The sequence below is a fragment of the Rhamphochromis sp. 'chilingali' genome, assembly GCF_963969265.1.
Source record: "Rhamphochromis sp. 'chilingali' genome assembly, chromosome: 3".
Classification (NCBI taxonomy): Eukaryota; Metazoa; Chordata; class Actinopteri; order Cichliformes; family Cichlidae; genus Rhamphochromis; species Rhamphochromis sp. 'chilingali'.
In genome coordinates, this window is record NC_137931.1 from 29027680 (window position 1) to 29053168 (window position 25489).

At 41.8% G+C, this 25489-nt stretch overlaps 1 protein-coding gene across 1 annotated transcript in view; it reads left to right on the plus strand.

Annotated features, from left to right (window-relative positions):
• Positions 1-1242: 1242 nt before the first annotated feature.
• Positions 1243-25489, plus strand: part of LOC308394513 (NACHT, LRR and PYD domains-containing protein 3-like) — a 40404-nt gene continuing 16157 nt past the window's right edge. Inside the window, exons 1-4 of the mRNA XM_080878868.1 lie at positions 1243-1433; positions 14409-14546; positions 14631-14729; positions 23496-23621. Of these exons, the coding sequence (XP_080734994.1) occupies positions 14458-14546; positions 14631-14729; positions 23496-23621 (314 nt within the window). The 5' untranslated portion in view covers positions 1243-1433; positions 14409-14457. The remainder of the gene's footprint in view (positions 1434-14408; positions 14547-14630; positions 14730-23495; positions 23622-25489) is intronic.

The window sequence follows — 25489 nt, forward strand, 5'->3', positions numbered from 1 at the left end:
GGCTCTAGTGATCCTCGACCTCGCTGTCTGCTATGGAGCTGGCGGGTCACAGATGTCTCCGAAAACATCAAAGCACGTTTGGAAATATATGATATCTTGATAAATTGAGCAGATATTTGAAGCTTACACAGCTACATTCTCCCTTGAAAATAACTTAAGTTTCTTTTGTGACCCAGAAAGAGTAATATTTAAAAGTTTTTAGCCGCGCTTGTCCACCATTGCCGCGTTTGAGTTTTGGACGAAATGTATTCTGGGATATTTAGCTGTACCAAGTCAACACAAGTCATCGCCGCTGCATGCTCGATAAAACAGGTGGAGCAAGAACACATCCAGGAATTTTTTGTGTTTTTTTTTTTTATTTTACCTATGAGAAAACAGTATGTTCCATTACTGCTGTTGTTGTAGGAGGGGGTCAAAGTGAATGTGGTTCGATGGAGTTTTGAATTTTGGTGGTTCTGGTATTAAAGTCCTATACACCATGAGGGCAGCTACACAAACACTCCTGTACACAACTTTCTGCACAGAGCCTCATCACTAAATCCAGTAGGTTTATAACATTTAAAGGTGACTTTGTGCTGCTGCAGACATTAGTATATCTGACCTTAAATGTTTTCTTTTCTTTAAAATTCAAACTTCATGTTCACAGGCTGTTCTCATTTAAATTGCCTGCATAAAACAACAGGTTTAAAACATGCTGTGGTAAATTAAAATATGCATTCTGCACTCCATTTTCTGCACATTATACTTTCAAAATGGCAGAAATCTGGCGTCACATCGCTAAGGAGAGACGAGTGTGAGGTTGTTCAGATTCTCAGAGCTCAGATGTTTTCCCAAGTCCTTACCAACTCTCCTACCCACCTCTCCTTGACATTGGTGATGTAAGAAAATAGTTTAGGAAAAGGAGATAGGAGGGACTTTTGAACCCATGTCAAAGCAGAAGAGCCGCTGCAAATGTCACATGATTTCTTTTGGATGATGGGACTGGCTGCTGCTGCTCTGAGTGGATTTAGTAGACTGTAATCAAAGAAACAGACTGAGGAACATTTGCTGCAGGTTAATTATTGATATAAAGTCATATGAGGATGCAGCAGCTTACCTTTGATCCATGTGCTGCAGATTAAGTCTCGTTTATGGTCTGAATTGTTTAATGTTTATAGTGTTTAAGATTACAGACACACCCGTAGTGACACTATTGTTGAAAATTATTTGCGTGTTGCTATCTACAGTGTGGATTTTATATGAGTGTGTTAGCTGAGCTTTGACCCGCGAGCCACATCTTAAGACTCTTTTATGGTGTGGAGTGCTTAATGTGAGAGCAGCCTGCAGATACAGAGGAGTGACGACGGAGAAGAAGCAGAGGATTTTCTGTTTCTACACAGACCTGGTGCAGACAGCAGAGCTACAGAGTGAAGAAGTTCATGGAAAGAAGCTGAGTAAGTGAAACTTTAATTCATTCCAGTCTCTGAGGTTACCTCCTCATCACAAAGCAGCTGCTCTTTGTTAGAGTGTTTCTGCGGAGAAGACTCGTTTCATCTCTGATGTCTGGTGCTGGATAAAGACTCCAAAGCAACAACAAAGTCTCCAACATCCAGCTTAGAGCCTTTCAATCAGAGTGTGCCGGTAGAGATTTGTTTTCCTCACATCACATCAGACTTACAGTCTGTGTGGGCATCTTCATGAGGAACGTTGTTGGATCAAACATATCTGCCACTGTTTGATCCTCTTTAACAGGGGAAGTGTGACTGTGCTGTGATGTTTAGTCACACTCAGTGTTCATGTGGACTCTGAACAGGCTCACAGTCAAACTATCAAACTGGAGTCCTGATATGAGAACCTGCTTCAGATGCTGGACTCCAGCTTGACTATGACTGTTCAAGTTTTTTTGTTTTTGTTTAACGAAGGATCAGAGTTCACGTTTATCTGTTAAATATGCTCCAGAATTCATGGAGAATATTTAAAAGCACTAAGTGAGTGCCCCCTGCTGGTTCCTTCTGAGTGCTGCTGTTATTCTCCAATGATCCTGTAGGACAGATTTATGGATGCTTTGAGGGATTCGCTGCAGTCCTGCTGTAGTTACCCCGCCCCCACAGCTACACCTAAATGAAAATGGAAGCCATCAACAGTAATGACATCACAGCAATAAAATTATTTAAAACTCACAAACCTCTGAAAATCTGTATCTGCTGTTGAAGTGTTGCTGACTGTGTGTAGAGTGAATAGAGGACTCAAATACAGACCAAAGATGAAATGTGAACATAACTTGAATAATAAATTTCTTTTTTTTAAAAAACAAGAAAAAAGCGACTGTTATGGCCCGTCTAGGCGCGGCCAGACCACAACATAAAGGGTGATCCATCCCCGTCCAACCCCAAGCAGCACGTCACACACTTACTATTTTGTGACAGTGATTTATTTACCATAGGTGCGGTTAAACAAAGGAAGGGAGCATATCATAGCTTCAGGGTGAACCCAAGGCCAAAACAACAAACATAAGCAGCCTATCTCAAAAATAAACGAAACTTACCTACTCAAAGGAACTAAACAAAACGACAATCACTTTCCTCCCTACCTAACAAAAACAGGAGAAAACTGATTAACCAAAAAGGCGGTCCACCCCTACATGCTCTTACATTACATAATACGTCGATACAGTGACCGGTCTGCCGGCTGGGTTGGGCCGAGGATGAATGACTGGGCAGTCCCTGGCGGGCTCTTCTTATCCGCTGTCTCCCAGTCCTCAGCCAATCGGTGTGAGCCATCCACCCTGGATGCACCAATCCCGGAGGAGCACCTAGATACTCAAATCCACACACAATTACGGTCACAGTCGTAACACCCCCTTACCCAAGAATTAACATTAACCCCAAAATGTTTAATTCAAGGAGACAGTGCTCTAGACAGGGTGTCAGCCAATACGTTATCCTTCCCTTTCTTGTAACTGATCTCCAAGTTAAAATCTTGCAACAACAAGGACCAGCGCATAAGTCTTTGATTGGAGTTGCACATTTGGGAAAGGAACACCAGTGGGTTGTGATCGGTAAACACCTGCACAGGCAGCACACTTGACCCAGCATAGACCTCAAAATGCTGTAACGCAAGGAGTAAAGCAAGGGCCTCTTTTTCAATGGTGCTATAATGGGTCTGGTGTCTGTTAAACTTTCTTGAAAAGTAGCAGACGGGATGATCTACGCCGTGATCATCTTCCTGTAACAGAACAGCGCCTGCGCCACACGAGCTGGCGTCAACGTCTAGTTTAAAAGGGCGCTCAAAATTCGGCGCAGCTAGCACTGGTGCACTGCACAACAATGCTTTGGCAGATTCGAATGCCACCTGACATGCTGGAGACCAAATAAAAGGTTTTAAGGGGCTAACAAGATCAGTTAGGGGACTAACCACATCAGAAAAATTTCTGCAAAACCCTCGATAAAACCCGGCCATTCCTAAAAAACGATGCAGTGCTCTTTTTGTCTGCGGGACAGGAAAATCAACAATGGCCTGTACTTTCGCAGCAACAGGGCGCACTTGCCCCTGTCCGACCTGTTTCCCTAGATAAGTAATGGTGGCTTTACCAAACTCACACTTAGAGAGGTTTAGTGTGAGAGAAGATTCACAAAAACGTCTGAACACCTCAGAGAGCGTTTCCAGATGTTCTGACCATGTTGGAGAATAAATGACAATGTCATCCAAGTATGCCTCACAGTTTCTCACTCCAAACAATACCTTCTGCATTAGACGTTGAAATGTTGCGGGTGCGTTTCGCAACCCAAAGGGCATTACCGTGTATTGGAGGAAATGATCTGGAGTTACAAACGCGGAGACTTCAGAAGCTCTGGGGGTTAACGGGACTTGCCAATATCCTTTTAACAGGTCTAATTTAGTGACGTATGTAGCTGAGCCGACACGATCAATGCAGTCCTCCATTCTGGGGAGAGGGAAAGAATCCGGTTTTGTGACAGCATTAACCTTTCTGAAATCGGTACAGAAACGTGGGGTGTCATCTGGTTTAGGCACCAAAATACAGGGTGAACTCCACGCACTGTTACTGGGCTCAGCTAACCCATGTTTAACCAGGTATTCGACTTCCTGTTGCATTAAATTCCGCTTGGTTGGATTTACTCGATAAGCATGTTGCTTTATTGGCTTATCAACTTCCACAACGATATCATGAGAGAGCACAGACGTCTGCCGCGGATGGTCAGAGAAAAGCAGCAAATTAGCTTCAATCAGATCAAGGATATCTTTGCGGGCGGAATCTGACAGATGCGACAGGAAAGAGTCTAAGTTTTCTAACGCTTCTGAGTTTCGCAAACGGGCCAACGGCATACAACTGCTCTTGTCAGTCAAGTCATCATCTTGCAAAACATACAATGGGGGTGCCGAACACACAGAGACAGGCGTTATGGGTGTGGTTTTGTCAACTGCCACGTCCTCTCTAGAAACATAGCGTTTAAGCATGTTAACGTGGCAAACCCTCAGTTTTCTCTTTCGATCAGGGGTTTTTACTGCATAGCTAGTGTCACTTATCCTTTTGTCCACCTCATAGGGACCAGAAAACCGCGCATGGAGGCTAGACCCAACTAAAGGAAGCAACACTAGAACCTTTTCACCAGGAGCGAAATGTCGGACCACTGTCTTTTTGTCATACCGGGCTTTCATGTTGCCTTGTGTTTGCTCCAAATTGTCACGGGCCAACTGACATGCCCGGAAAAGACGCTCTCTAAAACTGCAAACATAATCTAACACGTTATGCTCGGCTCGCTGCGACTCAGATAACCACTTTTCTTTAAGCAGTCGCAGGGGACCGCGTACAGTGTGTCCAAAAACCAGGTCAGCCGGACTAAATCCAAGGGATTCCTGGGTGGTTTCTCTAACAGCAAAAAGCAAAAGCGGAAGTCCCTCATCCCAGTCTTTACCTGATTCAAGGCAGTATTTGCGCAACATGGTCTTTAGGGTTTGATGAAATCGTTCCAGTGCACCTTGACTCTCTGGGTGATAAGGGCTGGACGTTTGATGTTTAACTTTTAACTCCTTTAAAACCTGGGCAAACACTTTTGACATAAAGTTTGTTCCCTGATCAGTTTGAACAACCCTGGGTAACCCAAAAGTCGAAAAGAACTTCGTGAGGGCTTTCACAACGTTCTTTGCCTTTAAGGTACGTAATGGAATTGCCTCCGGAAAACGAGTGGCAGCGCACATTACCGTTAACATGTACTGGTGGCCTGATTTTGTTCTTGGCAACGGGCCCACACAGTCCAATAGAACTCTCTCAAACGGCTCACCCAGCGCTGGAATCGGGTGAAGAGGCGCTGGCGGAATCGGTTTATTTGGCTTTCCCACCACTTGGCATGTATGACACGAACGACAATATTTCACCACATCTGATTTTAAACCAGGCCAAAAGAAGTTACGTAATACACGATGATACGTCTTTTTGACCCCAAGATGTCCAGCTAAGCAGGCATCATGCGCGAGACTGAGAATCTGGGGTCTATATTCCTTTGGCACCAAAACCTGGTTTACCCGATGCAAATCAGTTGAATCAGGAGACCAAGATCGCAACAGTACACCATTCTCAATGAAATATTTTACGGGAGCTTTAGATCCCTCTCTGTCCACAACAGAGGAAAAACAAGGCACCAGTGAAGGATCACCCTGCTGTGCTTTGATCAACAGCTCTCTGGTAATATTCAAGCTCTGATTAATGTCCTCAGGTATCATTTCAGGGACGTCACATGTGGAGAGTTTCACAGAATCAATGGGTGACACGAAAGAGTCGTCTTCATCAAGCGTAGCCATAAACGACCCCGACAAATCCACAATCTCACCCATTTTACGAGCCTGAGCACGAGTAATTGCACACGCAGGAAACACCTCTGAAGCAGTGGAGCTTGAGTCAGCAGCAAGGGCAGGAATATCAACAACTTCTGGCGGGGGAAAAACATGCCCACCAGCTAGATCATTACCAAGAATGAAGGAAACTCCTTCGATTGGTAATCGCCGGCGCACGGCGACTTTAACGTAGCCCGACACTAACGGCGAGTGCAGGTGCACCATATGCAGAGGGGCTTTGGTGACGCTCATTTTTATTCCCCATACTAGTATGTCGGAACCACAGGATGTTTTTTCAGACAAAGGCAGCACAGACTCTAGTAGAAACGAGTGGTACGCACCCGTATCTCTAAGAATCGTGACTGGCACTTTATCATGTTCTTCACCTGTCAACGAAACAAAGCCACATGACACAAATGGTAGAAACTGCGGATCAACGTCAGTTTTCGGGTTTCGTTCAGCCTCCACGTGCACTTTTGGCGAGCAAGCGGTTTTAATCAAACCCACGCCTGCGGGAAATTTAGTGCCCCTCGCTTCTTTTCTTTTTAATACTGGACACGCAGCAACAGGGCGCACTTGCCCCTGTCCGACCTGTTTCCCTAGATAAGTAATGGTGGCTTTACCAAACTCACACTTAGAGAGGGTTAGTGTGAGAGAAGATTCACAAAAACGTCTGAACACCTCAGAGAGCGTTTCCAGATGTTCTGACCATGTTGGAGAATAAATGACAATGTCATCCAAGTATGCCTCACAGTTTCTCACTCCAAACAATACCTTCTGCATTAGACGTTGAAATGTTGCGGGTGCGTTTCGCAACCCAAAGGGCATTACCGTGTATTGGAGGAAATGATCTGGAGTTACAAACGCGGAGACTTCAGAAGCTCTGGGGGTTAACGGGACTTGCCAATATCCTTTTAACAGGTCTAATTTAGTGACGTATGTAGCTGAGCCGACACGATCAATGCAGTCCTCCATTCTGGGGAGAGGGAAAGAATCCGGTTTTGTGACAGCATTAACCTTTCTGAAATCGGTACAGAAACGTGGGGTGTCATCTGGTTTAGGCACCAAAATACAGGGTGAACTCCACGCACTGTTACTGGGCTCAGCTAACCCATGTTTAACCAGGTATTCGACTTCCTGTTGCATTAAATTCCGCTTGGTTGGATTTACTCGATAAGCATGTTGCTTTATTGGCTTATCAACTTCCACAACGATATCATGAGAGAGCACAGACGTCTGCCGCGGATGGTCAGAGAAAAGCAGCAAATTAGCTTCAATCAGATCAAGGATATCTTTGCGGGCGGAATCTGACAGATGCGACAGGAAAGAGTCTAAGTTTTCTAACGCTTCTGAGTTTCGCAAACGGGCCAACGGCATACAACTGCTCTTGTCAGTCAAGTCATCATCTTGCAAAACATACAATGGGGGTGCCGAACACACAGAGACAGGCGTTATGGGTGTGGTTTTGTCAACTGCCACGTCCTCTCTAGAAACATAGCGTTTAAGCATGTTAACGTGGCAAACCCTCAGTTTTCTCTTTCGATCAGGGGTTTTTACTGCATAGCTAGTGTCACTTATCCTTTTGTCCACCTCATAGGGACCAGAAAACCGCGCATGGAGGCTAGACCCAACTAAAGGAAGCAACACTAGAACCTTTTCACCAGGAGCGAAATGTCGGACCACTGTCTTTTTGTCATACCGGGCTTTCATGTTGCCTTGTGTTTGCTCCAAATTGTCACGGGCCAACTGACATGCCCGGAAAAGACGCTCTCTAAAACTGCAAACATAATCTAACACGTTATGCTCGGCTCGCTGCGACTCAGATAACCACTTTTCTTTAAGCAGTCGCAGGGGACCGCGTACAGTGTGTCCAAAAACCAGGTCAGCCGGACTAAATCCAAGGGATTCCTGGGTGGTTTCTCTAACAGCAAAAAGCAAAAGCGGAAGTCCCTCATCCCAGTCTTTACCTGATTCAAGGCAGTATTTGCGCAACATGGTCTTTAGGGTTTGATGAAATCGTTCCAGTGCACCTTGCCAAATGCTTGACATTTGGCAAGCATTTGACACCCTTTTAAGAAGCTCTCTTCTTCTGTTATCTGATCATGAACATCCTGTACAAAAAAAACTGTTGCTCTGCAAGTGCAAAGTTTCCAAGCAAACTGTGTCTTAACTTCCTGTTATCTGTCTCTGCAAGCATTTTTTTTTACATTGACCTTTTACTACCCTCTGTCACCTTTCACAACAGATCATCTCTTCATGTAAGAAAATCATTTTAAAAGATCAAAGAGAAAACAAATATTTTCAATCAATTACGTTTAAGCATAAAAGCAATTACTTATGAGTAAGTTTTATCATAGCTAAATTATCAAACACCCAGAAAGTCATAAAATGATCCTAAAGCCCCTTATTTCAAATTAAACCCAAAATCACCCCTTCTTGACACATTCTATGTGTCAAATAAGCTAAAGACCCGCTACTGAAACTGAAAATGCTTCACCACCTCTTAAGAAACTTAACCCTTGTATGGTGTTCGGGTCTGTGAGACCCGTGTTCAGTTCTTTTCAAAAGAAAAATTAAACAATTAATTATTTTTTCACGTGTAAATGTGTTGTGTCTTTCCACTCACTCCACTTGATTATAACTGATTTATTTATAACATTTTATATAAAAGAAAAACGAGAAGCACATTAATTCATAAATGTGATCTAACAAAGGTAAAGGGAAAAAATTAACCATGTTTGCTGTTCATATGTCTTGTAATTGGGATGAAGTAAACATCTGTTGAGTAATTTAACATAAAATTGTTTGATAGTGTTAATTTGGAAAGCCAAAACTCTAGCGGGTCCACCAGACCCATGAACACTGGCTGAGTAACAAAAATACGAACACCACACAAGGGTTAAAAGAAAAAGTCTTGATGCATTCTCAATCATCCAGGAAAATAAATCTCCAAATGTTGATTCTGTTCATCTGGATGTAGCGTTTTCTGGGAGAAACGTTTCGTCACTCATCCAAGTGACTTCTTCAGTCTCAGCTGACTGCAGGTTTCCCCAATCTTATAAACAGTACACTTGCATAATGACTTGCCCATATGGAAAAGAAATAGTAAAAACTTATATGACTTAACTCATGAAAGTGGCCACTTTCATGAGTAAATCGTATAAGGCTTACATGATTTACTCATGATAGTGGCCACTTTCTCATTACTTTCATATATTGTTTTAGTAAGTATCCAAAACATACAAGTTTCATTATATAATTTTTCAAGGGATCTTATATCTGTTTTCACTCTTGTATGCTTTTCATACAAGTTTCACACAAGACAGATACAAACTTTATAAGATTTATATATATATCTTTTCCATATGGGTGAAACCAGTCCACTGAAGTAACTGACCTCACAGCCCATTGTTCCTTCGGTGGGCTGGTTTCAGTCATTATGCAAATGTATAACTGCATTTTATATGAAAAGTCTAGCGATCCCCTATGTGACTCATAAATATTGCTTCTCCCCCTTTAGCATTTGGCATTTTCCCCACTATATAATTTACTACCATAATCTAAACCCAGTCAATAAAACAAAATTTTCTTAAAGCAAATATCAGCAACCCAAAAAAGTCTGCAACTCCAAACTTATGTAAACCTCCAGTCTCCCTCTCTCTCCCTTACGTGATTAATTGTTTGTCAACCTTCATTCCTCCTGACCTTGGTCCAGTCTTTGTTTCAGTGTCAAGTCAGTCAAACCTTTAGTCCATATCGTCAGTCCAGTCACACACATTCACTTACTCACACGCATTCACTCAAAAGAAAAAACTATTGTTCATCATTTTTGGTCTGGATTGACACATGGCAATCCTTTTAGACAGGAACCGGGTTCCCACAGATGGCTTCTCCCCAGCCCATTGTAATCTGGAAAAGCTCACCTTATATTTGCTCTCCCGAAATTTTTTTCTTTACAGCGCTGTTAATTCAATCGTGCAGGCCTGCTTAGAACAAAAATGAGAAAAAGAGAGCTGATTAGTAGCTCATCAAAACACAAAACATAATCACCTGACAGGATTTCTCTAAGTGCACTGTTACAATTTTAAAGGGCCAAGTTCTAACCATGTCCATGATTAGTAAAACTCCCTCTATTAAAATAAGAAAACAACCCTAACCTAACCGACAGAATCGACCCATCACTAAAACAACAACCCCAAAAATCTTAATCACAGAAAAGTTTTGCTTACTCATCTAACAACATGTTGGCCTCAGGTTCTTCAGCATCCTGACAATCTGAGGTCAACTGACATAATTTCACCTGCTAAATACAAAGAAAATCTTGTTAAAAGCAGCACCATTTGCACAACAGTAATATTCCCCATTAAGCACTCTAAACACGCTATAACAATGTGTCCTCACTAAATTATACATTTCCTGTCCAAATCTGCACTTCTGGACAGACCTGACCACCTTATTTAATTATTTTACCATTATATATTATACCAAGTAATTCTTCTCAGTCACTGCTATGTTTCCTTCATTGAAAGCCTCAGACACATAGCCAGACAGGAAGCTTCTTTGACACCACTAATTTCAGCTAATTTCCATATTGAGTCACATCTTAAGAAGTTGCCTTGACAACAGAAATGCATATTTAAACATTACCACATGAAATTATTTTTATTTTTACCGTAGTCACTTCTTTTGCTCAATCGGCACAAGAGCACTACCAATTCACTATTTTTAAAACTACTGTAAGCTTTTAATCACTGGTTTATCCTTTTTCCTTTTCACAAAAATCACTTTATTGTCATGGGACTTTCGTGAGTTATTCCTCCAGCTCTAGCTTTAAGTATGTTAAATCTAGCATTTATGTCATGTAGTCACATTCATTCACATTCACATTCTCCAAAAATAATTTCACATGTAACAATTTGCACGTGTCTTTTCTATTCATTCAGGTACTTGTTAGTTTATTTCTCTCTTTAGCTCTCTCTCTTTTTTCTTTTTTCTTTTTTTACCTTTCTGTTATGATCCTCTGGACATTTCTAAACCTCCATGAGTTCAGTCTCAATCTTCAATCCAATTTTCCCATATGCTTTCACTGTATCACATCTAGGTTCACCTCTCACTACTGATCCTCGTCCCTGTTCTAACAGTTTCCTGTGTGGGCTCGCAGATCAACACAGGCCCAAATCAGTGGTTTCTTCTCTCCATTGCTTCTCTCTTGATCTTTTCAGTGTTTTCTTGGAGGTTCACTCCCAGCATGGCAAATCTGAAACTCAGTGTCCAGTGCTGTCCAGTGCTTTCACACAGTCAACCCACTGTTCAACTTCCCACCTTGTAATTCAGAGTGCATGTTCCATCAAGTGTTTTCTTACATGCTGCTGCTGGAGTCTTCAGTGCTATAGTTCAGTTGCACTGTCTTTTTGCCTGCTGTTAATTCTTCAAGTACACGGTGTTCTGTCTGTCTTCTGTCTTCATCAGGAGATTTACTGTCTTTTAAGCTTCTTCTCAGGATAAGGACAGAATGAGAGGTGAAGCTGTCAAATTTTAAGCCAAAGCCTGGCCTGTTTTCATCCCAATTCTGTTAATCTATCATTTTGCTGCTGTACTCATGTTTTCAATATGAGAAGAGTCCACCTGTATTGACACACTAAAACATTTAATTAATATAATTTTCATTGCTATGTCTTAATACATTCAGTCTCTAATTCCTCTGTTTTCACATATCACACCAACGTCACAAGCTCAGTTTTCTGCTTCACTTCCTGCCAGACACACACTCCCACAGCCACACAAACTCATGTTTTCATCTGTTTCTACAGCCTAATTGAACTCTTATTTTATATTTACAGTCTATAAACCCTCTGTAACTCTACTAAATGTTGATATAAAAGAATGCTCTCAGTACACACACACTTAAATATACTAAGCTCTTTGCATTTGCAAGCATTCACATCAAAATCTTCAGCGTGCTTAGCAGAGCTCTTTCAGACCTCAGGACAATTAATAGTTTTGGGTTTTTTTGGGTTTTTTTCCCCACACATATCACCATTCTTTAGCTCAGCTTTGTAGCCTCATTCACACAATACTTTCATCAGCATTTTACACACTTCCCTGGACTTCGTTGTCTCTCACACACACACACACACACACACTTTTCTCTCAAAACAATGTGCACCTTTAATCATTCATCCAAATAACAATTTCACACATTTATATATATAACAAAAACTGCCACTGACTGCCAATAAATTATTTCCATTACCATGTCACATCTTCACTTCATCTTCCAAACCTTAGTACTGGTACACCTAACTTTACGACTAATTTAAAAGCCTCTAAGCCCAGCTTCGCCCACCTTGCTGGTCAATTGTAGCTGTTATCTGTCCAGGATAGCGGCCCGATTTCTAAGCCCTATGATAATTTATAAGCGCTTCCCGCAGCTCGACAGAAGGTAGTGTGCGTTAAAATGATTTAGGAACCAACAGCTGAGGTTTGGCCAGCTTATAAAATAAATGAAAAACAAAAAGCAAAACAAAAAAGTTCTTCCTGCTCTGGTAATTAGACTGTAGCCAGTAGACCGAGAAAGGCTCTTAAAAATCAAAGCTTATAAATAGCAGTTTTTCCAGGAGCCCTCCACAGAGTGGATTCTTCAATTAATGGTGAATAACTCTAACCTGGAGATGATTTATCAAACGGCCTCTTGATACACTGTCTTCAACTGCTGGACTTGAATTGAGCTCTCAGCAAACTGCTAAGCGTGGAGAGAGAGAGGGGTTAACATGTTCCATCCATCCATCCATTCGCTTCCGCTTATCCTTTTCAGGGTCGCGGGGGGCGCTGGAGCCTATCCCAGCTGTCATAGGGCGAGAGGCGGGGTACACCCTGGACAGGTCGCCAATCTGTCGCAGGGCCAACACACAGGGACAAACAACCATTCGCACTCACTCGCACATTCACACCTAGTGACAATTTGGATTATCCAATTAACCTATCCCCTCAAGCTGCATGTCTTTGGACGGTGGGAGGAAGCCGGAGTACCCACGCAAACACGGGGAGAACATGCAAACTCCACACAGAAAGACCCCGGCCTGATGTTGGAATTGAACTCAGGACCTTCTTGCTGTGCGGCAACAGTGCTAACCACCGTGCCACCGTGCTGCCGTTAACATGTTCCATGCAGTGTAAACGCACACATTCATATTTTAAACAGTCAAAAAAAAAAAAAGACAGGTTCGGGCCACAAGAAAATGTGAAGATGGTGGTAGGATGGCAGTCAAAACTTATCAAAAAAGATCAAAGCTTATTACAAATCATTTTGAAAGATTAAAGCCAACCTCATTCAATAAAATAATTAGGTCACAAAGGTCACAAATAATCACATTTTGATACTTAATCCCACTTTGCAGACAGGTTTGGCCCAATTTCTGGGGCCAGCACTGCTGGCTGACTTCTGGCATGGTAAGTGGTATGTCATCCAGATATGGGCCAGGCCTGGAGTTGATGGCACTGTTTATATGATGGCATGCCACATCTGACCCGATTGTGGTTTGGTTTATGTGGCCCAGGCTCATAGAAAAGAGGCCCAGATCCGGCATCAAGCTGGCACTTCTAACTGACTGGTGTCATGGCAGAGTGTATGTCAACCAGATGTGGGCCAGGTCTAGCAATTATAGTACTATTTATGTTCGTATTTTCCTATTTTAGTTAGAAGACCCAAATGCCTTGTTGCAATACTATACTGCTGTGGTAGCCAACGTTTCAAATGCAGGTTTGACAGGTTTGTCAGTGTACACTTTATCTAAAACCTAGTGAGGGTTTGCACATCTTTTCTGCTGGGTAGCTGTAGCTCAGGAGGTAGAGCAGGTCACTTACTGACCGGAAGGTTAGTGGTTCGATCCCTGGCTCTTCCAGTCTGTATGTCAAGAGAATTAATGTAGTTAGGAAGCAGCTTAGACAAAGTGTGTAATTGGGTAAATGTTGTATAGAGCACTGTGAGTAATCCAGTGCTATATATCAGTCCATTCATTGTCTGAACAGAGTTTTGTCATGTTACTTTTGTACTATTATGTTCCAGCACATGTTGTTATTGCGTGGCTTGATTAATGTATATATTAGGCTGAAAACTGGGGCCAGAGTTGAAACTGTTCTGGGCCACCACAGGGCCCGCAGTGTGTCTGCAACTGGCCCGTGGCTGCATAGAACTTACACATGGCCCACATATCGCAAAGAATGATGGCCTTTTGGTGGCCCAGACCAGGTTTGCCAGAGGTAATCCACACATGGGCCAGCACAGGATATCTAGTGTGTCTGCAACTGGGCTTGTTCTGGCCCATGTGTGGGACACCTCGGGCAAACCAGATCTGGGCCACCAGAGGGCCGTCATTCTTTGCGGTATATGGACCATGTTTAAGCACACTGTGTGGGCCAGATCCAGGCCATGCCAATTTTGCTATCTGGGATGTGTCTCTTATTTTCTCTTCTGACACTGAGATGAAGCAGAAAAGAACAGCTGATATTTGGACAGCACACATGATGGAAAGGAGGATTTGAGTTGATGTGCACATGAATGATTTGTGTTTCCTCTGCAGGTGAAGGTAGAAAGTGTGTGTGAGCTGATGTGGATGTGAATTCAGCAGCATGGATCAGTGTGAGGACAGAGAGGAGGGAGTCCCTCCCTCTAAAACCACTCTGTGTGGGGAACATGAGAGCCAGACCAAAGCTCAGAGGTGAGATGACCATCTCTAACTGTCCATGACTCTTTAACATGTCGCAGCTCAGCTCTCACATCACTGCTCCATTATTATTCACAGGAACCAACCTGAACCTCAACCCAGCTGTGTGTCCTTAAAGAGTGACCAGTCTAAAAAACGCTTGATTGAATTTAAGGAACAACCCTCTGCTGCAGAGAGGTGAGCTGATGGGAACATTAACTTTTTGATTGCTGATAATTTGTGTCTGATTTAAATGAACTACTTGATGGTGTTTAATGGTTGCCAAAGTGCTTCCTCATAGGGGGCCATATGATATGTTGGGGTTTCTTTGTGTTATTTGACACGATATAAATAAAACTGAATGGTCTCCTCTTCAGCAGATACAAGTTCATAAAGTATTTCTGGTCTGTATATGAAGTATAATTAATTTGATGTTGCTGTAATTGCATAATGAGAGGGGGGGTAATTGGGGGTTGTTTCCTATTTTCTTTTTCCTCCTTTAGCTGATGATACAGTGGGGCAAAAAAGTATTTAGTCAGCCACCGATTGTGCAAGTTCCCCCACTTAAAATGATGACAGAGGTCAGTAATTTGCACCAGAGGTACACTTCAACTGTGAGAGACAGAATGTGAAAAAAAAAATCCATGAATCCACATGGTAAGATTTGTAAAGAATTTATTCGTAAATCAGGGTGGAAAATAAGTATTTGGTCACCTCAAACAAGGAAAATCTCTGGCTCTCACAGACCTGTAACGTCTTCTGTAAGAAGCTTTTCTGTCCCCCACTCGTTACCTGTATGAATGGCACCTGTTTGAACTCATCATCTGTATAAAAGACACCTGTCCACAGCCTCAAACAGTCAGACTCCAAACTCCGCCATGGCCAAGACCAAAGAGCTTTCGAGGGACACCAGGAAAAGTATTGTAGACCTGCACCAGATTGGGAAGCGTGAATCTACAATAGGCAAGGAGCTTGGTGTGAAAAAATCAACTGTGGGAGCAATCATCAGAAAATGGAAGACATACAAGACCACTGATAATCTCCCACGATCTGGGGCTCCACGCAAGATCTCATCCCGTGGGGTCAAAATGATCATGAGAACGGTGAGCAAAGATCCCAGAACCACACGGGGGGACCTGGTGAATGACCTGCAGAGAGCTGGGACCAAAGTAACAAAGGTCACCATCAGTAACACACTACAACGATCCCGCAGTGCCAGACGTGTTCCGCTGCTGAAGCCAGTGCATGTCCAGGCCACTCTGAAGTTTGCCAGAGAGCACATGGATGATACAGCAGAGGATTGGGAGAATGTCATGTGGTCAGATGAAACCAAAGTAGAACTTTTTGGTATAAACTCAACTCGTCGTGTTTGGAGGAAGAAGAATACTGAGTTGCATCCCAAGAACACCATACCTACTGTGAAGCATGGGGGTGGAAACATCATGCTATGGGGCTGTTTTTCTGCCAAGGGGACAGGACGACTGATCCGTGTTAAGGACAGAATGAATGGGGCCATGTATCGTGAGATTTTGAGCCAAAACCTCCTTCCATCAGTGAGAACTTTGAAGATGAAACGAGGCTGGGTCTTCCAACATGACAATGATCCAAAACACACCGCCCGGGCAACAAAGGAGTGGCTCCGTAAGAAGCATTTGAAAGTCCTGGAGTGGCCTAGCCAGTCTCCAGACCTCAACCCCATAGAAAATCTGTGGCGGGAGTTGAAAGTCCGTGTTGCTCGGCTACAGCCCCAAAACATCACTGCTCTCGAGAAGATCTGCATGGAGGAATGGGCCAAAATACCAGCTACTGTGTGTGCAAACCTGGTAAAGACCTATAGTAAACGTTTGACCTCTGTTATTGCCAACAAAGGTTATGTTACAAAGTATTGAGTTGTATTTTTGTTATTGACCAAATACTTTCCACCCTGATTTATGAATAAATTCTTTACAAATCCTACCATGTGGATTCATGGATTTTTTTTTTCACATTCTGTCTCTCACAGTTGAAGTGTACCTCTGGTGCAAATTACTGACCTCTGTCATCATTTTAGGTGGGGGAACTTGCACAATCGGTGGCTGACTAAATACTTTTTTGCCCCACTGTAAGTTCCCTAGTTTTTTTTTTTTTTTTTTTGTTTTTTGTTTTTTTAAATTTGCTGGAAATACTTGCATTGATTTATTTAAACATGTAAAAATAATGTAAATACAGTATGCAAGGCAAAACAGAGTTTGTACACAGCAAAATCTCCAGTGTTAAATTTACACTAGAGAGTGTCTATATGGGTCAACACTTCTGAGTGTTAAATACAACACTGAGTGTTAAATTAACACTTTTGACAGTGTTATGTTTAAAAGTAACCTACCGTAATTGTCGGGCTATAAGCCGCTACTTTTTGCACAAGCTTTGAACCCTGCGGCTTTTAGTCAGGTGCGGCTTTTCTATGGATTTTCCATGATTTTTGTGATATCGTAAGACGATTTGTTTTGTTTGTTCCGCTGTTGTACGGCACTACGTTGCCTGGCGGAAGGATCGAGGTTCAAGAGTGGTATGTTAGTCACATGTCCGTCCGCCAGGCAACGTAGTGCCGTACGAAGTAGCGCGAAAAACAAACTTCAAAGTAGCGCTACGCATTCAGCGGGAGGCGTGGATGACGAGCGGCGATAAACTTGCGAAAAGCAAGTTATGCCCAACTCCACCGGTGGATTCTGACATCGTGGAAAAGTGCGAAAACATCCACGATCACCAACGGATTTTGAAGGGCTGGACTGCTGCATGATGGAGAGGAGGACACCGCCACGGCCCTTCTGAGGGTGTTCGACTCTGACACTGACAACGAGGATTTCTTTGGTTTTGAAAGTGACAACGAAGGAGAGAAGCGGAGAGTGGATGACGAAGCCATCCTGAGCCTGTTCGTTTCCGACATTGGAGAAGAGGACTTTGGTGGTTTTAGAGTGCAGGAAGAAGAGAAAGATGGTGAATGACTGACTTTTCTTCTCCGTGTCACTTCACCTGAGCCTAAAAGGTAGTCCGAATCTATTTTTCTGGTGTGCTGTAGGTTACTGTTATGTACTACATGTGCAAATATGTACCCATAACTTGATTTTCAAAATATTAATAAAAGGGGTGTGTCTCCAAACAGCCATCTCTTTCCTGACAATTCCCTTTGTGCATATTCTCTTACATATGATAAGTCAACATTGAAACACCTGCGGCTTTTAGTCAGGTGCGGCTAATGTATGTACAAAACAGGGTTTTCCCCTGATTTTAGCTTGTGCGGCTAATATTCAGGTGCGCTTTGTAGTCCGGGAAATACGGTAGTCAGTTTTGAAGATTAACAATGGCTAACACTGAGCAGTGCTGATTTTCTAACACTGGAATATTTCTAACATTTTGAGTTATTTTCCAATGTTAGAAAATCAGCACTGCTCAGTGTTAGCCATTGTTAATCTTCAAAACTGACTAGGTTACTTTTAAACATATAACACTGTCAAAAGTGTTAATTTAACACTCAGTGTTGTATTTAACACTCAGAAGTGTTGACCCATATAGACACTCTCCAGTGTTAATTTAACACTGGAGATTTTGCTGTGTAGAATTGTTCTGACCATTTCCATGATGTGCTCACACAACTCTTGGTGGCGCTGTCACTTGGTGTTCACTCGCTCTGCGGTAGAGTATCACTTCCTGTTCCTGCTCAAACACAGTGGTGTTTCTGAGTAGCTTATTTGCTTAGCAATTTAATTAACAACTTTTAAATACATTCTTCTTTCATAGTATAATCTTCACGTGCTTCATCCGAAGCACACTTTCTCTGTACTCACTACCTAATTTATAGCCAAAGTATTCACTCACTGTCTCTGTACTGTTTCGCTAGCTTAGCTCGTAGCCGACTCATTAGCACCATGGCTACTTCACCTGTCCCTCCAGCACTTTCTTGCTCATTGTGTCAGATGTTTAGTTACTCCTCGGCCTCCTTTAGCAGTAATGATATCTGTAACAAATGTAGCATATTTGCAGCTCTGGAGGCCAGGATTACTGAATTGGAGACTCGGCTTCGCACCCTTCATTCACCCATAGCTAGCCAGGCCCCTGTAGCTGGTGCAGCCGAAGACAGCGTAGGCCCCGCTAGCTGTTCCCCGGCAGATCCCAAGCAGCTGGGGAAAGAGGGCGGCTGGGTGACGGTGAGGAGGAAGCATAGTCCTAAACAGAAGCCCCAGGTACACCACCAACCCGTTCATGTGTCTAACCGTTTTTCCCCACTCGGCGACACACCCGCCGGGGGTCAAACTCTGTTAATTGGTGATTCTGTTCTCAGACATGTGAAGCTAGAGACACCGGCAACCATAGTCAATTGTCTTCCAGGGGCCAGAGCAGGCGACATTGAAGGAATGACAGACTTTTAATTAATTTGAAAGCCTGATGCTTGAAGGATTGAAGGACATTTAAAACTGCTGGCTAAGGGTAAACGTAAATTCAGTAAGATCATAATTCATGTCGGCAGTAATGACACCCGGTTACGCCAATTGGAGGTCACTAAAATCAATATTGAATCGGTGTGCAACTTTGCCAAAACAATGTCGGACTCTGTAGTTTTCTCTGGTCCCCTCCCCAATCAGACCAGGAGTGACATGTTTAGCCGCATGCTCTCCTTAAATTGCTGGCTGTCTGAGTGGTGTCCCAGAAACGATGTGGGCTTCATAGATAATTGGCAAACCTTCTGGAGGAAACCTGGTCTTGTTAAGAGAGATGGCATCCATCCCACTTTGGATGGAGAAGCTGTCATTTCTAGAAATATGGACAAATTTAGTAAACCCCCCAAAATATGACTATCCAGAGTTGGGACCAGGAAGCAGAGTTGCAGTCTTACACGCCTCTCTGCAGCTTCTCTCCTTCTGCTACCCCCCCAAAAACCCATCTCCATAGAGACTGTGTCAGCTCCCAAAAAGACAAAAAACAAACTAAAAACCAGCAACAAAAACTTAAACATAAACAATTACAAAGAAAGAACAATACAGTATCCACATCTGAACCAAAGAGTAAAACAGTGAAATGTGGATTATTAAATATTAGGTCTCTCTCCTCCAAGTCTCTGTTAGTACATGACTTAATAATTGATCAACAAATTGATTTACTCTGCCTTACAGAAACCTGGTTGCAGCAGGATGATTATGTTAGTTTAAATGAATCAACACCCCCGAGTCATTCTAACTACCAGAAATCTCGAAGCACAGGCCGAGGGGGCGGTGTGGCAGCAATTTTTCACACCAGCCTATCAATTAATGAAAGACCAAGACAGACTTTTAATTCATTTGAAAGCCTGATGCTTAGCCTCGTCCACCCCAGCTGTAAAACTCAGAAACCAGTCTTACTTGTTATCATCTATCGTCCACCTGGGCCTTACACAGAGTTTCTGTCTGATTTCTCATACTTTTTATCTGATTTAGTTCTGAGCTCAGATAAAATAATTATTGTGGGTGATTTTAACATCCATGTAGATGCTAAAAATGACAGCCTCAACATGGCATTTAATCTGTTATTAGACTCAATTGGTTTCTCTCAAAATGTAAAAGAACCCACCCACCACTTTAATCACACTCTAGATCTTGTTTTAACATATGGCATAGAAACTGAACATTTAACAGTGTTTCCTGAAAACCCTCTCCTGTCTGATCATTTCCTGATAACATTTACATTTACAATAATTGATTACACAGCGGTGGAGAGTAGACTTTATCACAGTAGATGTCTTTCTGAAAGCGCTGTAACTAAGTTTAAGAATATAATCCACCCACTGTTATCATCTTCAATGCCCTGTACCAACATAGAGCAGAGCAGCTATCTGAACGCTACCCCAACAGAAGTCGATTATCTTGTTAATAATTTCACCTCCTCACTACGTACGACTCTGGATACTGTAGCTCCTGTGAAAACTAAGGTCTCTAATCAGAAGTACCTGACTCCGTGGTATAATTCTCAAACACGTACCCTAAAGCAGATGACTCGTAATCTGGAGAGGAAATGGCGTGTCACAAATTTAGAGGATCATCATTTAGCCTGGAGAAATAGTTTGCTGCTTTATAAGAAAGCCCTCCGCAAAGCCAGAACATCTTACTATTCATCACTGATTGAAGTAAATAAGAACAACCCCAGGTTTCTCTTCAGCACTGTAGCCAGGCTGAAAAAAAGTCAGAGCTCTTTTGAGCCAACAATCCCTTTAACGTTAACTAGTAATGACTTCATGAACTTCTTCACAAATAAAATTTTTATCATTAGAGAAAAAATTACCAGTAATCATCCCACAGATGTAATATTATCTACAGCTACTCTTGGTACCATTGATGTTAAGTTAGACTCTTTTTCTCTAATTGATCTTTCTGAGTTAACTTCAATAATTATTTCCTCCAAACCATCAACGTGTCTTTTAGACCCCATTCCTACAAAACTGCTCAAAGAAGTCCTTTGAGCAGTTTAATTAATTCTTCGATCTTAAATATGATCAACCTATCTCTAATGATCGGCTATGTACCACAGGCCTTCAAGCTAGCTGTAGTTAAACCTTTACTCAAAAAGCCATCTCTAGACCCAGCAGTCTTAGCTAATTATAGGCCAATCTCCAACCTTCCTTTCATATCAAAAATCCTTGAAAGAGTAGTTGTCAAACAGCTAACAGATCATCTGCAGAGGAATGGGTTATTTGAAGAGTTTCAGTCAGGTTTCAGAGCTCAGCACAGCACAGAAACAGCTTTAGTGAAGGTTACAAATGATCTTCTTATGGCCTCTGACAGTGGACTCATCTCTGTGCTTGTCTTGTTAGACCTTAGTGCAGCATTTGATACTGTCGACCATAATATCCTATTAGAGCGATTAGAACATTCTGTAGGTATTACAGGTACTACACTGCAGTGGTTTGTATCATATCTATCTAATAGACTCCAGTTTGTTCATGTAAATGGAGAGTCCTCTTCACACACTGAGGTTAATTATGGAGTTCCACAGGGTTCGGTGCTAGGACCAATTCTGTTTACATTATACATGCTTCCCTTAGGCAGCATCATTAGAAGACATAGCATACATTTTCACTGCTATGCAGATGACACCCAGCTCTATCTGTCCATGAAGCCAGACAACACACACCAATTAGTTAAACTGCAGGAATGTCTTAAAGACATAAAGACCTGGATGGCCGCTAACTTTCTGCTTCTTAATTCAGATAAAACTGAGGTTATTGTACTCGGCCCTGAAAAGCCTAGAAATATGGTATCTAACCAGATTCTTACTCTGGATGGCATTACCTTGGCCTCCAGTAACACTGTGAGGAACCTTGGAGTCATTTTTGACCAGGACATGTCCTTCAATGCACATATTAAACAAATATGTAAGACTGCTTTCTTCCATTTGCGCAACATCTCTAAAATTAGAAATATCCTGTCTCAGAGTGACGCTGAAAAACTAGTTCATGCATTTATTACTTCCAGGCTGGACTACTGTAATTCATTATTATCAGTATGTCCAAAAAACTCACTGAAAAGCCTTCAGCTAATCCAAAATGCTGCAGCAAGAGTACTGACAGGGACTAGAAAGAGAGAGCATATTTCTCCTGTTTTGGCTTCCCTTCATTGGCTTCCTGTTAAATCCAGAATTGAATTCAAAATCCTGCTCCTCACATACAAGGTCTTAAATAATTAGGCCCCATCTTATCTCAATGACCTTGTAGTACCATATCACCCTATTAGAGCACTTCGCTCTCGCTCTGCAGGCCTACTTGTTGTTCCTAGAGTATTTAAAAGTAGAATGGGAGGGAGAGCCTTCAGTTTTCAGGCCCCTCTTCTGTGGAACCAGCTTCCAGTTTGGATTCAGGAGACAGACACTATCTCTACTTTTAAGATTAGGCTTAAAACTTTCCTTTTTGCTAAAGCATATAGTTAGGGCTGGACCAGGTGATCCTGAATCCTCCCTTAGTTATCAAATCAAATCAAATCAAATCACTTTTATTGTCACATCACATGTGCAGGTACATTGGTACAGCACATGTGAGTGAAATTCTTGTGTGCGAGCTTCACAAGCAACAGAGTTGTGCAAATACAATAATGTAAACAAGCAAAATACAAGAATAGCTACATCTGAAACTAATAAATATATGTACAGTATATAATAGTATATGCATTATGCTGCAATAGACATAGGCTGCCGGGGGATTCCCATGATGCATTGAGTTTTTCCTTTCCAGTCACCTTTCTCACTCACTATGTATTAACAGACCTCTCTGCATTGAATCATATCTGTTATTAACCTCTGTCTCTCTTCCACAGCATGTCTTTTATCCTGTCTTCCTTCTCTCACCCCAACCGGTCGCAGCAGATGGCCGCCCCTCCGTGAGCCTAGTTCTGCCGGAGGTTTCTTTCTGTTAAAAGGGAGTTTTTCCTTCCCACTGTTGCCAAAGTGCTTGCTCATAGGGGGTCATATGATTGTTGGGTTTTTTTCTCTGTATCTATGAAGCGCCTTGAGGCGACTTTTGTTGTGATTTGGCGCTATATAAATAAAATTGAATTGAATTTCTAATGAGACTTCGGCAAAACTAGTTGTATCAACTGAAACGCCAGTGACATCTCTCTGGTTCTTACTCAGATCTATGTTGGAGTTTTTGCTATTAAGAACACGACTTTCAGATTCTGATAATTTGCTGTAGATTGTGTTTAGACCTGTTGCTTATTGGTTTGTTTTCCATTTTTCAGCTAATAGCTCTTCGAGAATCACTTCGTTGGTACATAAATGCTATTTTATGGCTGTCAAACTGTGTTATCTCTGACATTTCCATAGATTCAACTAAAGAAATGGGAACAAATGTGTTCTTACACCAGGTCACTATGTGTAAACAGAACCCATGCAAACTCCACACAGAAACTCTGCAGCCAGAATGCTACTACTGCTAATATACTCAAATCACTGCTCGATCATTATTCACAGGAAAAAACACGGAATTAAACGCAAACATCATCCTGGATCTGAACCCAGCTTAGTGTCCGTTAAGAGTGACCAGTCTAAAAAACGCTTGATTGAATTTAAGGAGCAACAACCCTCTGCTGCGGAGAGGTAAGCTGATAGTAACATGAACTCTTTGATACCTGTCAGTTTGGTGTCTGATTTAAATTAACTACTTGATGGTGTATTATGGTTACCAAAGTGCTTGCTCATAAGGGGCCATATGATTGTAAAGATTTCTCTGCATTAATGTGGGGTCTTTATCTTATAATACAAAGTGCCTTGAGGCGGCAGTTGTTGTGTTTTGGTGCTTTATAAATTAAACTGATCTCTCTTTAGAAGATCAAAGTTCTTCAAAGTTCTTTCTGGTCTGTATATGAAGTATAATTAATTTGACGTTAAGCTAAAGCTTAATGTTAAGCCTGCTTAATCCATTCCCAAATCATGTTTAATGTGTACTTGTTCCTGGGTTATTTCCAGACATCCTAACCAATTTCCTTCCATCTAAAGTTGACCATCTGGGACTTCTTCCAGACCTTGGCACAGGGCTGACACATCATGATAACTTGTACTTATTTACAATTGCAAGAACTGATGATTTTGGAATCTGCAGTGTTTTGAAATTGTTCCAGGAGACCATCCCAGCTTGTATAAATCTATAGTTCCTCTTAGATCTTCACTGAGTTCTTTGGACATTCCTATTGTGCAAAGTATTGGTTAAAACAAATGCTTTTTATGCTGCCAAAGACAAACTATCACAATTTTTCAGTTGTCCCTGGCTGCAACAATGTGTTTCCTGTTTTAAAATCAAGGATATACTGTTCAGTTTCATACCTGTCTGTTCGGTAGTAAGTGGTTCCTTCTTGTTTGGCTAGATGCACTCTTACAGGAAAATCCAGCTGTTAGCTGTGATATTCCGGTTTGTGAAGCACTTTAAAAATTAGGCCTTGCATTCACTTTGCTTATCCTCACTTCTGATCCAACCTAATATCATGAAAAAGCATGTAATAGCCATGCACTATGTCCATTTCATGCTTTGCCTCTCAAAACATGAAATGTACAGGCACATAGAAGTTGCAATAAATTGCAGTAATAGCAGAATGAGATATTTTATCTCAAGCCAACATGAAAATTAAATCCAGGAAAGTTTTTAAACAGATATTATTAACACATTTACATATATATACATAATAGCCCGCTAGCTTAATTGATTCTGATGATTAAGGACCCTGCAATGTACTTAATATGTTTTTTGCTGACTACCAACTTCGTGGGTTTAAATATATTATCTCACCATGCTTCTTCATGCATGTCTATTTTACATTTTGGAGAGGCAAAGCCAGAAATGGACATGTTTATAACATGTTTGATACAGTGATACTGGGTTGTCTAATATGAAGTAATCCAGTCAGTGAGATGACATGAAGAAAAAAAAAAGGTCTCCAAAAAGTTTAGCACCTTTCATTCTTCTTGTCTTTAATAGTAAGTGGCTAGCTGGACTCAGTCGGAAAAATCCAGCTGTTAGCAGTAATGTTCAGGTTTGTAAAGCACTTTATAAATGAGGACAGTGTGGAGGAGAACCTATTTAAGTCAGGTAAGAGGTGTTTCACCGGAGTCAAAAAGTTGTTTGTTTCTTCCTCTAGTCGGTTGCAGTGCAGTCAGCAGCAATCAGTAGTCTCCCTTTTCCGAAGCACATCCAAACTACAAAACTAGGTTTCTTAGCAAAGCACGAATGGGAATCCCATCAGTAGTATGTCTGCGAAAAAGCTAAAACAATGCAGAGGCTCAGAGGAAGAGATGCCACACTTTTTGGAGACCTTACTTTTCTCCTGTCATCTCACTGGCTGAATTCCGTAATATTATTTCATATTATTTCCAAATGTAAGTGAAGGAGATTTTAATGTGGAGATTTTTTTTTTCTTTTTGGCTGCAGATGTGCTGATCGATGATAGAATTTCCAATTGTCTTCAGTAACAACA